The 12,659-nt window shown below is 32.2% G+C and overlaps 1 protein-coding gene across 1 annotated transcript in view; it reads right to left on the bottom strand.

The window, feature by feature from the left end:
• Positions 1-12,659, bottom strand: part of LOC106462148 — a 36,926-nt gene that overhangs the window by 8,668 nt on the left and 15,599 nt on the right. Inside the window, exons 3-13 of the mRNA XM_022389315.1 lie at positions 10,962-11,093; positions 9,865-9,978; positions 9,381-9,463; positions 7,897-7,999; positions 7,331-7,388; positions 5,937-6,031; positions 3,540-3,692; positions 3,056-3,212; positions 1,760-2,870; positions 1,217-1,518; positions 90-209 (exon numbers count right to left, since the gene is read on the bottom strand). Coding sequence (XP_022245023.1) covers positions 90-209; positions 1,217-1,518; positions 1,760-2,870; positions 3,056-3,212; positions 3,540-3,692; positions 5,937-6,031; positions 7,331-7,388; positions 7,897-7,999; positions 9,381-9,463; positions 9,865-9,978; positions 10,962-11,093 — 2,428 coding nt within the window. The remainder of the gene's footprint in view (positions 1-89; positions 210-1,216; positions 1,519-1,759; positions 2,871-3,055; positions 3,213-3,539; positions 3,693-5,936; positions 6,032-7,330; positions 7,389-7,896; positions 8,000-9,380; positions 9,464-9,864; positions 9,979-10,961; positions 11,094-12,659) is intronic.

The raw sequence follows: 12,659 nt of genomic DNA, 5'->3' as shown, positions 1-12,659 counted from the left end.
GCTGCTGAATCGCTCAACATAGCTGCCAAAACCAAATAAACAACAACAAATAATAGTATCGTTCTAGCTATATTTCTTTTGACATTTACCTGCTGCTGAATCGCTCAACATAGCTGCCAAAACCAGGTCTCCCTCATTTTCCATCTCATGAGACTTTATTAGAAGAAGATCAGCCTCAGCACATAATTTATCACAATCCCCCCCAGAAGCTGAAATAAAGAAATAAAAAGCATTCTTAGTGTTTCAGAGTATAATATTTGACTTCCTGTTAGTTTACTAACAAGTTATTAAAATTACTTTTAGCTGCCATATAGGTAGATGTGAGATATTTGAAATTCTGGAGATACTTCATAAATTTTGAAAATAAATAAATTGTGTCCTGGTGATTCTGAGTCAATTTTGGTGCAACGTCAAAGCCTATACATGTGTTTTCTTTCATATCTTATTTTTAGCTGTTTTATACTTTGTGTATATTTGAAAATATAATATTTTTACTACTAAAAAAGTAAAAAAGAATCAAATTTTTATTACCAGACTGTTTGCTTTTTTTTTAAGGAACTTGAATGTTAAATAGATATTTTGCCAAACTGGTTATTAAACTAGAAACATATGCTATTTTATTCAGTTATTATGAAAATCAAAAATCAACAAATGCCTCTTATAATTATGTTGTGAAAGGAAACGTGATACATTTTCTCATCCTATCTAGATTTCTTTTCCATGATATTAGTGCAGATGTTACAGTCACATATGTTCTAGTAACCCTAATAATCCTGAGCAGATTAGCTCTATGCATATATATCTTTAAATTCAGCAGACTGGTTTTTTCTCTAAGTTCTCTAAGATCCTACCCTTACGTGAAAAACTTGATTTGTATATTAAGTTTAGTCTTATCTCTAACTGTAATTCTTTTTGAGCTAGTAATATCTTCTAATAATTCACATTCTTTGACTTTGATGAGTAGATGTAGATAATGTTACTTCTAATTATTAGAATATCATATAATTATTGCTTATAATTTTAACGTTAACACACTAATGTTATAACACATGAGATCAAAATACATATTTAAACGAAGATAAAATGCCATTACTGTATAAGTGTAAAGTTACTGGGTAATTATGTTTCTTTGCTTGCTGAAAAATTATTATTAACAAAATTTCATCATATCTTCTTCCCTTCCAAACTTACTGAGAGTGATACGTTTTCTGTTTACCTTTAGTTTCAGAATTATATCCATTTTGATCTTGGGATTCAGAAATAGGGGGGTCTAGGATTCCTGTCACTTGACAGATGGTTTGTAAATCCTCAGGTATCTGGTCTAGACGAGGATCCAGTTTGGCAGGTGAACCAGTGACAGATGGATAACTGTCAGTACTGGACAATGAGAAGGAATCATAACCTTGATCGGGGAAAACTCCAACATTCATGTAATTATGTTGACCATCTTTCATACTCCCCGAAATGTTTTCATGGCCATTAATACCAGCTGTGACCTGAAAAACAATAGAGGCAACTCTATATTAGAGGAATTTGATTTAATTCTGATAATATCTGGGAAAGTTTAACAACTGGTAAACAGTATACTTAATAATCAATTTTGATTATTTGTGAGTACAATTATCTTAGGTGCACTTCAGACAAATATAATAAATCATTAGAAATTAAGGTTATTTGTATTATTGTGTAGCAAACAGATCTCTACTGTGTTGCTGAGCATGTTAAAAAAACTGTTGAATTGAGACCTAATTTGACTTACTTTTTGTTACCAACAATATAGAAGTATGGACTGTCGAAGGAAGCGCTACTAGATGAACTCGCACTATTGTGATCACCACTCCAGTTGCCTGAGTCTCGTCTTCTTACAACATTAGCTGATCCACTGATGTCCCCTTTAGGATTAGGCATAGTATTTAAGGTTTTATCTCTGGATGTACTCGCACTATTGTGATCACCACTCCAGTTGCCTGAGTCTCGTCTTCTTACAACATTAGCTGATCCACTGATGTCCCCTTTAGGATTAGGCATGGTATTTAAGGTTTTATCTCTGGTTTGTAGGTTGCTATCAAATGATTCCAGACTGCTACTACTGTTACGGTTTCCCACAGCAAGATAGTAATTTCCATATAAAGATCTGTGTCTTTTCATTTTCTGAGCAGTTAACACACTTTCTACAGCCTTTCGGTTGATATATGTGTTGGAGTCTACTGTATAGCTTTTGGTACATTTGAAACTGCTATTTTGTTGGCTAAAAGTTCCCAATTTCAGTGAAAGCTCTCTGGAATTTGATACACATAAACACTCATCAGTAGAAAGCTGATGGAAAGACTGAGGACACTTGGATTCGCTCAAACCATTGGATGTACTAATCTGGTTACTCGATGTGGACTCACTTGTTAAAATGTGTGGCAATAGCGAATTGCCAGAGGGTACACAACCATGTAATGCTACAACATTATTGGTGTGTGGTAAAAGATGGCCACCATCTCTACAGGACTGACCATAGTCATGTTGATCAAAAGTATCCTGGGAACATATATGAGTGTTGCATGGTACACTGGAGTCCGATTTTGGAAGAGATAAATAAGGTTTGTGAACGTGATTCTGTCCATATTCATTTGTAAAATAGTCAGGAATTGAGAGTTTCTGTGATGGATATGGGATGTTTTGACGAAAATGTTTAACTCCATTTGTCAGAGTAAAACTTTGGTTTTGTATATGTGACCTTTGTAATTTAACACTGTCAGAGTTTTCATAAGAAGGTTCAAGATATGTTGATTTTAGTTGCATTTGGTAGTTATCCTCCACAGTGTTGTATCTAGTGGATTCTCTATCTAAAACTGTTCCAGATTCACAGAACTCACCAGAAACTGTACAATGAAACCAAAATAATTATTATTTTAATTTATTAGTCCTGAATTTGTTTACTCAACTTGTTACAACTCTTAGTATCCTAAGGAAAGTGATATTAAAAGTTTTATTTGTAGATTGAAAACACTGTTACATAAAAAGTTTAAATTCTTTATTATTATTGGCAATGTAATATTCACCCTACCTTCCAGATCTCTTTGAATCTTGCCAATCATGGTAACATGCTTTGGAGCTGTGGATGCAGAAATGGAGGATCCGTTTGGATTAGCATACAGCAGTAATAATGGCTGAAAATGTCCACGTCTACATTTTTCAATTACCTGTTCCCACTTGGATCCAATCTGCAGGGAAATAGGATGCAATAGTTAGAGATGAGATATATAAAGTAACAAAAACGATTGGTAGTCTATCACCTGACTTTAATAATACAAACTTATAATATTAATATTATTCTGAGAATACATTTTTTTAGAAATAATTTAGTTAAAAAGTACAACTAACAGTGAATCATTTTCTCGATCTAAATCACGAAATGTATTTGTCACACATGTAAAATGAAGGCAAAACATTTATCACGTCCTCTTACAATGATCATTCAGAATTTAAGTGACAAGCTAGTGCTGATTTCTAAACTCGTAGAATGAGATGTTATCTACTTTGGGACAAACCTCACGAACTGTGGCATCATCAAAGTAGATCCAAACCCGAAGCTTTGTATGGAAGAAGAATGTGGAATAATGTTTTCCATAATATGTAACAATTCCAACAAGATGGTGTTTGGTAGCTGTGGCCCAGTGATTATCAACGACAGAGTGAAACATCTAAAAAGCAGAACAATATGATAAAATATGTAAGAAAAATCTTTGAGGTTTTGACTTTAGTCACTGGCAAAAATGTGTCAAGAATTATGTAACAGTAAACTTTAGTTTCCGTATAAAGTTAACACATTAAATTGTTTAGCTGTTCATAAAGAATGCTAAATGGAACAATGACTCAATGACAAAGTTACTAGTTCCATAAAATTCCCAGATTTGATATTAAGTTTATTTGATAATTATATTCTTTACATAACTGAAAGTTTTAGCTTTTATGTTCAATAGATCAGTTGTGAAACAATGTATATTACTTAATCTTAATAAAAAGAGTAACCTACAAGAAAAATTACTGTTAGTAAAAGTAAACAAAATGCAATATGTTTAATCACGTACCAAAAAAAAATTAAAAGCATGCGACTTCAAGGAATGAAATCAAAACTGGCGGCCAAACTGGTAACTGCACTTATAGTATTGATAAGAATTTTACAACAAATATTCATTCATTAGTTAGCTAGGCCCCGTTTTTGTTCAACTTAGGGCACGATAGTGGGTAAAATAAAATACGCGGCCTGGTATACTAATGAATGAATAGTTGCTCTAAAAGTTTTGTCAATGTTATAAGTGTAGCTACCAGTATGGCTGGCAATTTTGATTTCATTCCTTTAAGTCGCACACCCAATCCTTTTTAGGCCGCATTTTTTTTTCACACTTAACGTATTTTTGATTAGATATCATGACTTTTTGTCAATACTCATTCACAAACCACAGCAAGTAAGAAAGTGGCACTCGATAGTAACCCACATTAGCTTTAGGATGGCAATACTATTATTCGGAGGATACATATACTTTACAGAACCAATCAGATTCTTTAAAATATATCGTAGTAGCTTTTCCTCTCTAAAACAGTGTTAATAGCTTTCTTTATAGTAACGCCATGGAATCTAGATTAACAATTTCTTGTCATCAACCACATGCATTCGCTAAAGCCGTATAGCATTATTATTTACGTTAATACCACGTGACGCTAAACGCTCTTTAATTAGAAGAATTTCATAAAATCTAACAAACTTTTACTTAAAAGTTGGCAGTGAATAATGAATAATATCCGTCTACCCATATGATTATTTGGAAAACTTGAGCTGGCAACTGCTAATCTAATTTGCTTGGCCTAACCACTACTTATGTATTTGCACGTCCTTTCACCCTATAGTTTTGATGCTTTGAATCAGCTAGCTTTGATTCGAATAACAAAAAACTAAAAACGGTCCACTTTTACTCTTAGGTGAAGCTGCAGTAAAAGTTTTAGATCGATATCTCCCGTGACTTTTTGCGTAGGCGTGCGCAAACATTTTGGTCAAAATTGAGCGATTTTGGTTGAATAACTTTGCAAATGTGACTTATATTTAGACGAAATTTTACATCTAATTATAGGTTGTAAAGATCTACCAGTGTTCCACATTTGAAAAAATCCAGGAAAATTAAATATATTTTTCTATCAAATAAAGTTTCCGCACTTTCGGTGCGAAGAAAATAAAAGGATGCAACTCAATCAAAATTGGATATTTTATATCTCGTGCATTTCTTAATGGATTGCCTTTAAATTTGGTATGTGAAGTAAAGGCCCAAAAGAGCATATCCACTGAAAATATGTAATAGTTGAATTACCACAGTCCGAGCTACAGAAAGTGGAATATTGCTAAACTATCATTTTTGTTAATTAATAACACACAGTATGTCCTGCAGGTCGTTTTGACCGCAGGACACACTACCATGTGTTTTGATTTATCTTTATAAATCCCTATGCTAAAGCAAACTTCTTCATTTAGTGGGTATTAGAATTGTTTATAAACGTGATTTCATGTGATATCATTATGATGCACAGCTTATAAATAGAATTTTAAAGCATTTGTATGGTCGTGAACAATGTTTCATAGTATCTATGTAGTGCTTTCAAAATATAATACTTCATGTTCAAATCACAAGGTGTGATGAAACAATTATTGGCGTTTTCAAATAAGAATAGTACAGTTCATTTAGAATTGTACAAACACTATATCTTAATTTGTTAAAAACACTAATAAACATGACTTAAACACTACCTCCGTAACATTTCTCGATGAAAAAAGAACAGGAATGTTAGAATACTGAGGTTACCAGTAAATTTAAAAGTGTATACGCCACCTTTTGGCGTAAAATATCACTTTCTTGGTGCACTACTTTCGGCAATTTTAACAGTATATTTTGACTTACATCTTGTATCTTGAGAATCATGCCAATGGACTTAAAAACCTCCAGGATACGTTCTAATGTAGGCCTCTCAGAGTCCCAGATGAGTCCAATACTCACTGTAACAATCAAATTGTATTTACTTTCAGTCAATAAAAAAATAACAATATTTTATAACAATTGCAAAAATATCTTTATTTTGTTTGTTACAAATTACAAAGTATAACTTTGGACCAAAGCAGAACCAGATCTGCACTGTTTGTTACAAATTACAAAGTATAACATTGGACCAAAGCAGAACCAGATCTGCACTGTTTGTTACAAAGTACAACTTTGGATCAAAGCAGAACCAGATCTGCACGAACTTTTATCAAACATTCATGTGGATGCATGCGGTAATTTTGTACCTTTTAAACTAACTCATAGTTTAAAGTTTAAGCTGAAGTCTCAGATATGGTGCTTTACTAGACTTGCGATAAATGGATAAACTTAGAGTCAAGACGAACACTTTATACAGTTTAGAATTCATTACTTTTCATTCTAATGGAATCCATCATTGTTGTTTGGCACTTCAGATGTAGAGAGGAGATAACGTTACATGAAGATTCTGAAAACGATTTATTCAACGATTTCTGTAGAAAGAAAACTTTTCGCTACTCTAGGAATTAATTACATCATTCTGTTGGAATCCATGATTTTTGTTTGGCACTTCAGATGTCAGGAGAAGATAACGTTACATGACGAGTCTCAAATGTTCTATTCAATGATTTCTGTAGAAAGAAAACATTTCGCTACTCTAGGAATTAATTACATCATTCTGTTGGAATCCATGATTTTTGTTTGGCACTTCAGATGTCAGGAGAAGATAACGTTACATGACGAGTCTCAAATGTTTTATTCAATGATTTCTGTAGAAAGAAAACATTTCGCTACTCTAGAAATTAAATTTTAGACATTTCTGTTTGAAAAGGTCTTTTATAATAATAATGACAATTTATATTTGATTTTAAATTCTCCTCTAAGTAGAATATCTATAAAGGAATTATTTCTAAAAATGTTTATTATAACATTAGTGTAAAAGAGCCCCAGGAGGGTACTAAAATACTAAAACTAAAAACCATATAATATTTCGGATAGTACATTGCTAACGAGAATAATACTTTTATGCAAAAGGTAGGTTGATGGTTAATGAGTACGTTCACTAATCAAACTTTGCTAAAATAAATTCTAAATGTTATACCCCTGTAAACTCAAGTAAGTGTATTCTAAAAATTAGAATTTAAAACATGGAGAATATCGTGAAAATTTCCATATTAGTCATATTTGCCTTGACTACCTTGGTAATTCTGAGAAATTCATAACAGAATACGAATTAGGAATCCACTATACCAACTTTACTGAAAAGCCAAATGACTCACCGATTTCGGGATGGTTCATGAGAACTCGACAAATCTGCATTTTTGCCCCACAAGTACTCTACAGCAAAGAGAGAAAAGTATAAAACAGGCTACTAATTTAAGACAATTGATATCGTGAATACAAATAAATAGAAGCTTATTATCCTGCTTCGTGAAAAGACAAACTAGAAACGTTTATAGCAAAAACAACTGTTAACTCAGAGTTACTTTCTTAGTTATTGGTGAAACAGTGCAGAAGTGAAACCCAAGCTAATTTCCTATCTACTAGGAAGAATAAGCAGCTGCAAATTCTACTTTATTTGTGAAATCAGGCAACTGTAAGTTTCACTTTACTTTCTTAGCTATTGGTGAAACAGTGCAAAAGTGAAACCCAAACTAGTTGATTACCTACTAGAGAAACCAGGCAGCTGTAAATCCCACTTTACTTGTGAAACCAAGCAGCTGTAAGCCTTAAATTACTTCTTACTGGTGAAACCAAGTATTATACTCTTTGGTGTTTTAAGATAATGGTGAATTTGTGGTGAACACACTCTATTTTTTGTGTGATAATTAATTTTGTAACTCACTGGACATTCTCTTGTGTCCCCCATTCCTCCAGCTTTTCTGAGTAATTGTCCAAAGACGTCGGCAGGATCCCTGTGCTGATTTACCATGAGTTCTGCTTGTGAACTATAGGAAGTAATATATATATATATGATCATTATTTCTTACGTTTTGTTCAGTTTAATTAAATGGAAAATATTAATAATGTTATTATGATGCTTACAAGCTAAAATACGTAAAGAGAATTAGTTCCAAAATTCCTAATAAGTTCATTTAGTAGGCTTATGCTTTTCAGCAATTTTTCTCATTTTGGAAATGATTCTAGTTATCAGAATGACTAATACCCTTCTAATCACAGTTATTCTAATCGTATATTCATTCTCGATATATTTGTATCATTCCTTTTTTAACACGCTTTATTCAAATGCCAACTATACTGGATATAATGGTGTATTTTGTGCTAATAATTACTATTAACTGAATTGGATATAATGGTGTATTTCGTGCTAGTAATTATTGTTAACTAAACTGGATATAATGGTGTATTTCGTGCCAGTAATTATTGTTAACTGAACTGGATATAATGGTGTATTTCGTGCCAGTAATTATTGTTAACTGAACTGGATATAATGGTATATTTCGTGCCAGTAATTATTATTAACTAAACTGGATATAATGGTGTATTTCGTGCCAATAATTATTATTAACTGAACTGGATATAGTGGTGTATTTCGTGCCAGTAATTATTGTTAATTGTACTGGATATAATGGTGTATTTCGTGCTAGTAATTTATTGTTAATTGTACTTGATATAGTGGTGTATTTCGTGCCAGTAATTATTGTTAATTGTACAGGATATAATGGTGTATTTCGTGCCAGTAATTTATTGTTAATTGTACTGGATATAATGATGTATTTCGTGCCAGAAATTATTGTTAATTGTACAGGATATAATGGTGTATTTCGTGCTAGTAATTATTGTTAACTGTTAGATAAATACTTAGTTGTTCTATTTTATAATCAGAGTACTTATGTCATCACTGAAAATAATAGTACCTATGATGTTAATAAAGACTTTTTAAATAAACACAAAGTTGTTTTATTGAAGCAACACGCTTGATTTATAGGCTGATTAGAGTACTTATATCACTATTGGATATAATTGCAACCAGTACTTAAAATATTAATAGCTTGGTATAGAAGAAAAGTGGTAATACCATGTATTGTTTATTTCATAGTTCTCAAAAGGAATAATAAAACAAATTAATTTTCTGGAAATTTCATTAAAATATTAAAAAGAAGTGTGCGCTTTATTAAAAAAACCTTTGTAGTTAAGTAACTATACTTAGCTTATAAATTTTATTTCTGATCTATATAATAAATTCTGCAACAAAAACTTGGTTAACAACAGACATAAACACTAATACAATAATTTGGTTAGTAAACACACGTTGGCACAGCGTGAACATATTGTATTTAAACAAATATTCCGATATTTAACACTTACCAAAGAGACGATGTCGAAACGTAGTGAACCATCTGAGTAAATGACAGCGGTTCAGAGGTGGCGCCACATGCATGGCAAACGGTCTGTAAAAACAAAACGGTAAAGGAATTAAAAAGTCAATCAATGGCTGGTAATTAATACTTTTGAAGCTAAAACTAAACCTGGATAACTTCAGTTGATTCAAGACTTTGATTTTAGAAACTAGAAACGTCAAAAACTTTTGACTATAAAAATTAACATGACTAATAATAACACTTTATATTATTATTATTTCTTATCAATTTTAATCAAACTGTTCACAACATAGGAGCTTCTCTCTAGAGTTTTTAAAATAAAAATAAATTTGGGAAATCGTAAGTTTTCAAATAAAGTTCAATACATATAGTAAAGTTTATTTAATTTTTCTCGTGTACAAACTATAAATCAACATATGACAATCCTCACATAAAATATAAGTAGAAACAATTCCAATGAAGTTATTTACCTGTTCCACCAGAGTCATGGCGAACTTCTGGTGTGGAATACAATGGGACGCACTACACATGTCTTCTGACTCCTGATTGGCTATATGGAAATGAATCTGCCGCAGGATATTTTCCTAAAAATCATTAAAAAATATATTAGCTGTCATAGGTTATGCATGAATTAGGAATTTGTTGCTATCAATCACTATTACCCATTAAAAAACATATTAGCTGTAATAGGTTATGCATGAATTAGGAATTTGTTGCTATTAATCACTATTACCCATTAAAAAACATATTAGCTGTCATAGGTTATGCATGAATTAGCAATTTGTTGCTATTAATCACTATTACCCATTAAAAAACATATTAGCTGTCATAGGTTATGCATGAATTAGGAATTTGTTGCTATCAATCACTATTACCCATTAAAAAACATATTAGCTGTAATAGGTTATGCATGAATTAGGAATTTGTTGCTATTAATCACTATTACTTTAGATTAATGATATATATATCTGTGAATACGTGCCTGTGTGTAATAATATATATTATTTGATTTTTCATTGAGTCTCTAAAGTTTCTCTCCATATGTGTCTATGTGTAATAATATATATTATGTGATTCTTCATTGAGTCTGTAAAGTTCCTCTCCATATGTTTCTATGCGTACTAAAGTTCCTCTCCATATAATGGCTGGAGACGGCTTGAATGGGTAATGATAAAAATCTTTAATGTAAGTTTAACATAACAGCAAATTTACAACGTTTCGACAAGGTTTTGTCATCATCAGGTACCTTGTTTTCACCAGTTCTGGCAATAAAACATTTTCCATGATAATTCATTTTCGAAACATATCGAAACTAGTTAGATGTTAGTTCCATAACATTAGCCCCCCCCCCCCCACCGGTGGCACAAAGGAATGTCTGCAGATTTACAACGCTAGAATCCGTGGTGGGCAGAGCACAGATAGCCATTGTGTAGCTTTGTGCTTAATTACAAACAAACCATAACATTATATAATCAATATAAAATACGGTTCTATAATAAATATCACAATATTATACCATGCCCTATTTAAAATTTTCAAGCAGTTTCTTACAGTTTGTATTACTTACAAAACATTCCGCTGCATCATCCATCCCTCCCAGTTGAAAGCGTCTCTGGTGGAAAGTGTCAGCTAAAGCACGTCTCAGAGCATCTGGTGGTAGCGCCGACTCATGACTGTACTGAAGCTGTGCAAACAGCTCCTGAAAGGAGATACGAGTCAATATAACATTTTCTTTATTACTGATAACTTTCTGAGACTAAAAGATAAATCCGAAATTAAAGTTGTATGAATAAAGGTAAAAATCGCTTACAAACTGAAAACTAAAGCGCGCGATAAAGACAGTTTGTCTCGCAATAGTTTCGAGAAAATTCACAGAATCAGTTAATATACTATAACAAATATTAAACAAAAATGAACAACAATACGACAATTCTAACAGTTAAAAATCAGACAAATCAACAGTAATTTGAAGAAAAAAAAATCTTTGTAAGCATTCAATCTCCCTTTTTTTTTGAAGTAGAAAGGCCATGCTAGATTCACTACATAAACACTATTTTCTTCGACATTTATTGCTTTGTTTCACCACTCTTAGCCTACATTTCAGAATGTAATTGAAGAAGTAGCGAACATTTGTATAAATAGATGTTTGACCTGACATTTGACCCTCGAGTTCTCCTATGGTAAATTTGATGTTAAATATTTAGATTTTGTAACATTTAGAACTTACCTTGAGGGCACAAAAGATACAGGACTCGGCCATGCATAAATGTCCATTAAGCTCTCGGAAACTTCGACGAAATATATCCAAGTGCCATAGAACCTAATGAAGAGAGAAAAGTATTAATGTTTAGAAAACTACGTGATTTTTGTCGTTTTTTTCGTTATCTGTGTTCGTGTGTACTTGTTACGGACTTTATAGGTACAGTGATCTCACTTCACGTGCTAGTCAAGTGCTGTTGACCACCAAGGCTACTTTACATCATCTATATAACCTGTTTCGACCAAAGTAAAAACTGGTTATATGTGATAAAACAAAATAAACTTTCAGGTAAATTTGAAAGCTTGTCTGAATCTTTAAAAGCTATCTCTACATTGTGTACTTTGTTACACTGTGTAGTATATTAACCGTGGGTTGTGCAGTAATATTGTTTAGAAAACTCTGTCTTTGTAACGTTTAGTTTGTTACACTATGTGCAGTAATATTGTTTAAAAGATTGTCTTTGTAACGTTTAGCTTGTTACACTATGTAGTATATTAACCGTGGGTTGTGCAGTAATATTGTTTAGAAAACTCTGTCTTTGTAACGTTTAGCTTGTTACACTATGTAGTATATTAACCGTGGGCTGTGCAGTAATATTGTTTAAAAGATTGTCTTTGTAACGTTTAGCTTGTTACTGCGCAGTACGTTAGCCAAGAACTTTGGAGTAATTTTATAAAAACCTATTTTTCCAAGTTATACAACGAGAAATGTTGTATTGAACTAGAAAATCTATCTTGGCCTAAAACGTCTGTGATTTTCTTAAACATTTAGCAACAGTGTGGTCAGTAACATTAGTATTCGTATCCACCACGCAACTTAAATGTATTTATTTTTTGATAAGTGCTTGATATATTGTTACGAATCCATCAATGAGAATACTATCACCGTTTTTAACGTTACAAGGAAAAGGGTTTTAGGCCAACTAACAACATAAGTAGCAGTGCACATGGGATTTTAACGTTACAAGGAAAGTGTTTTAGGCCAACTAACAACATAAGTAGCAGT

The sequence above is a fragment of the Limulus polyphemus genome, unplaced genomic scaffold (assembly GCF_000517525.1).
Source record: "Limulus polyphemus unplaced genomic scaffold, Limulus_polyphemus-2.1.2 Scaffold1104, whole genome shotgun sequence".
Lineage (NCBI taxonomy): Eukaryota > Metazoa > Arthropoda > Merostomata > Xiphosura > Limulidae > Limulus > Limulus polyphemus.
The sequence above is the reverse complement of the archived record's forward strand: the minus strand, read 5'-3'. Positions and strand labels throughout refer to the sequence as shown.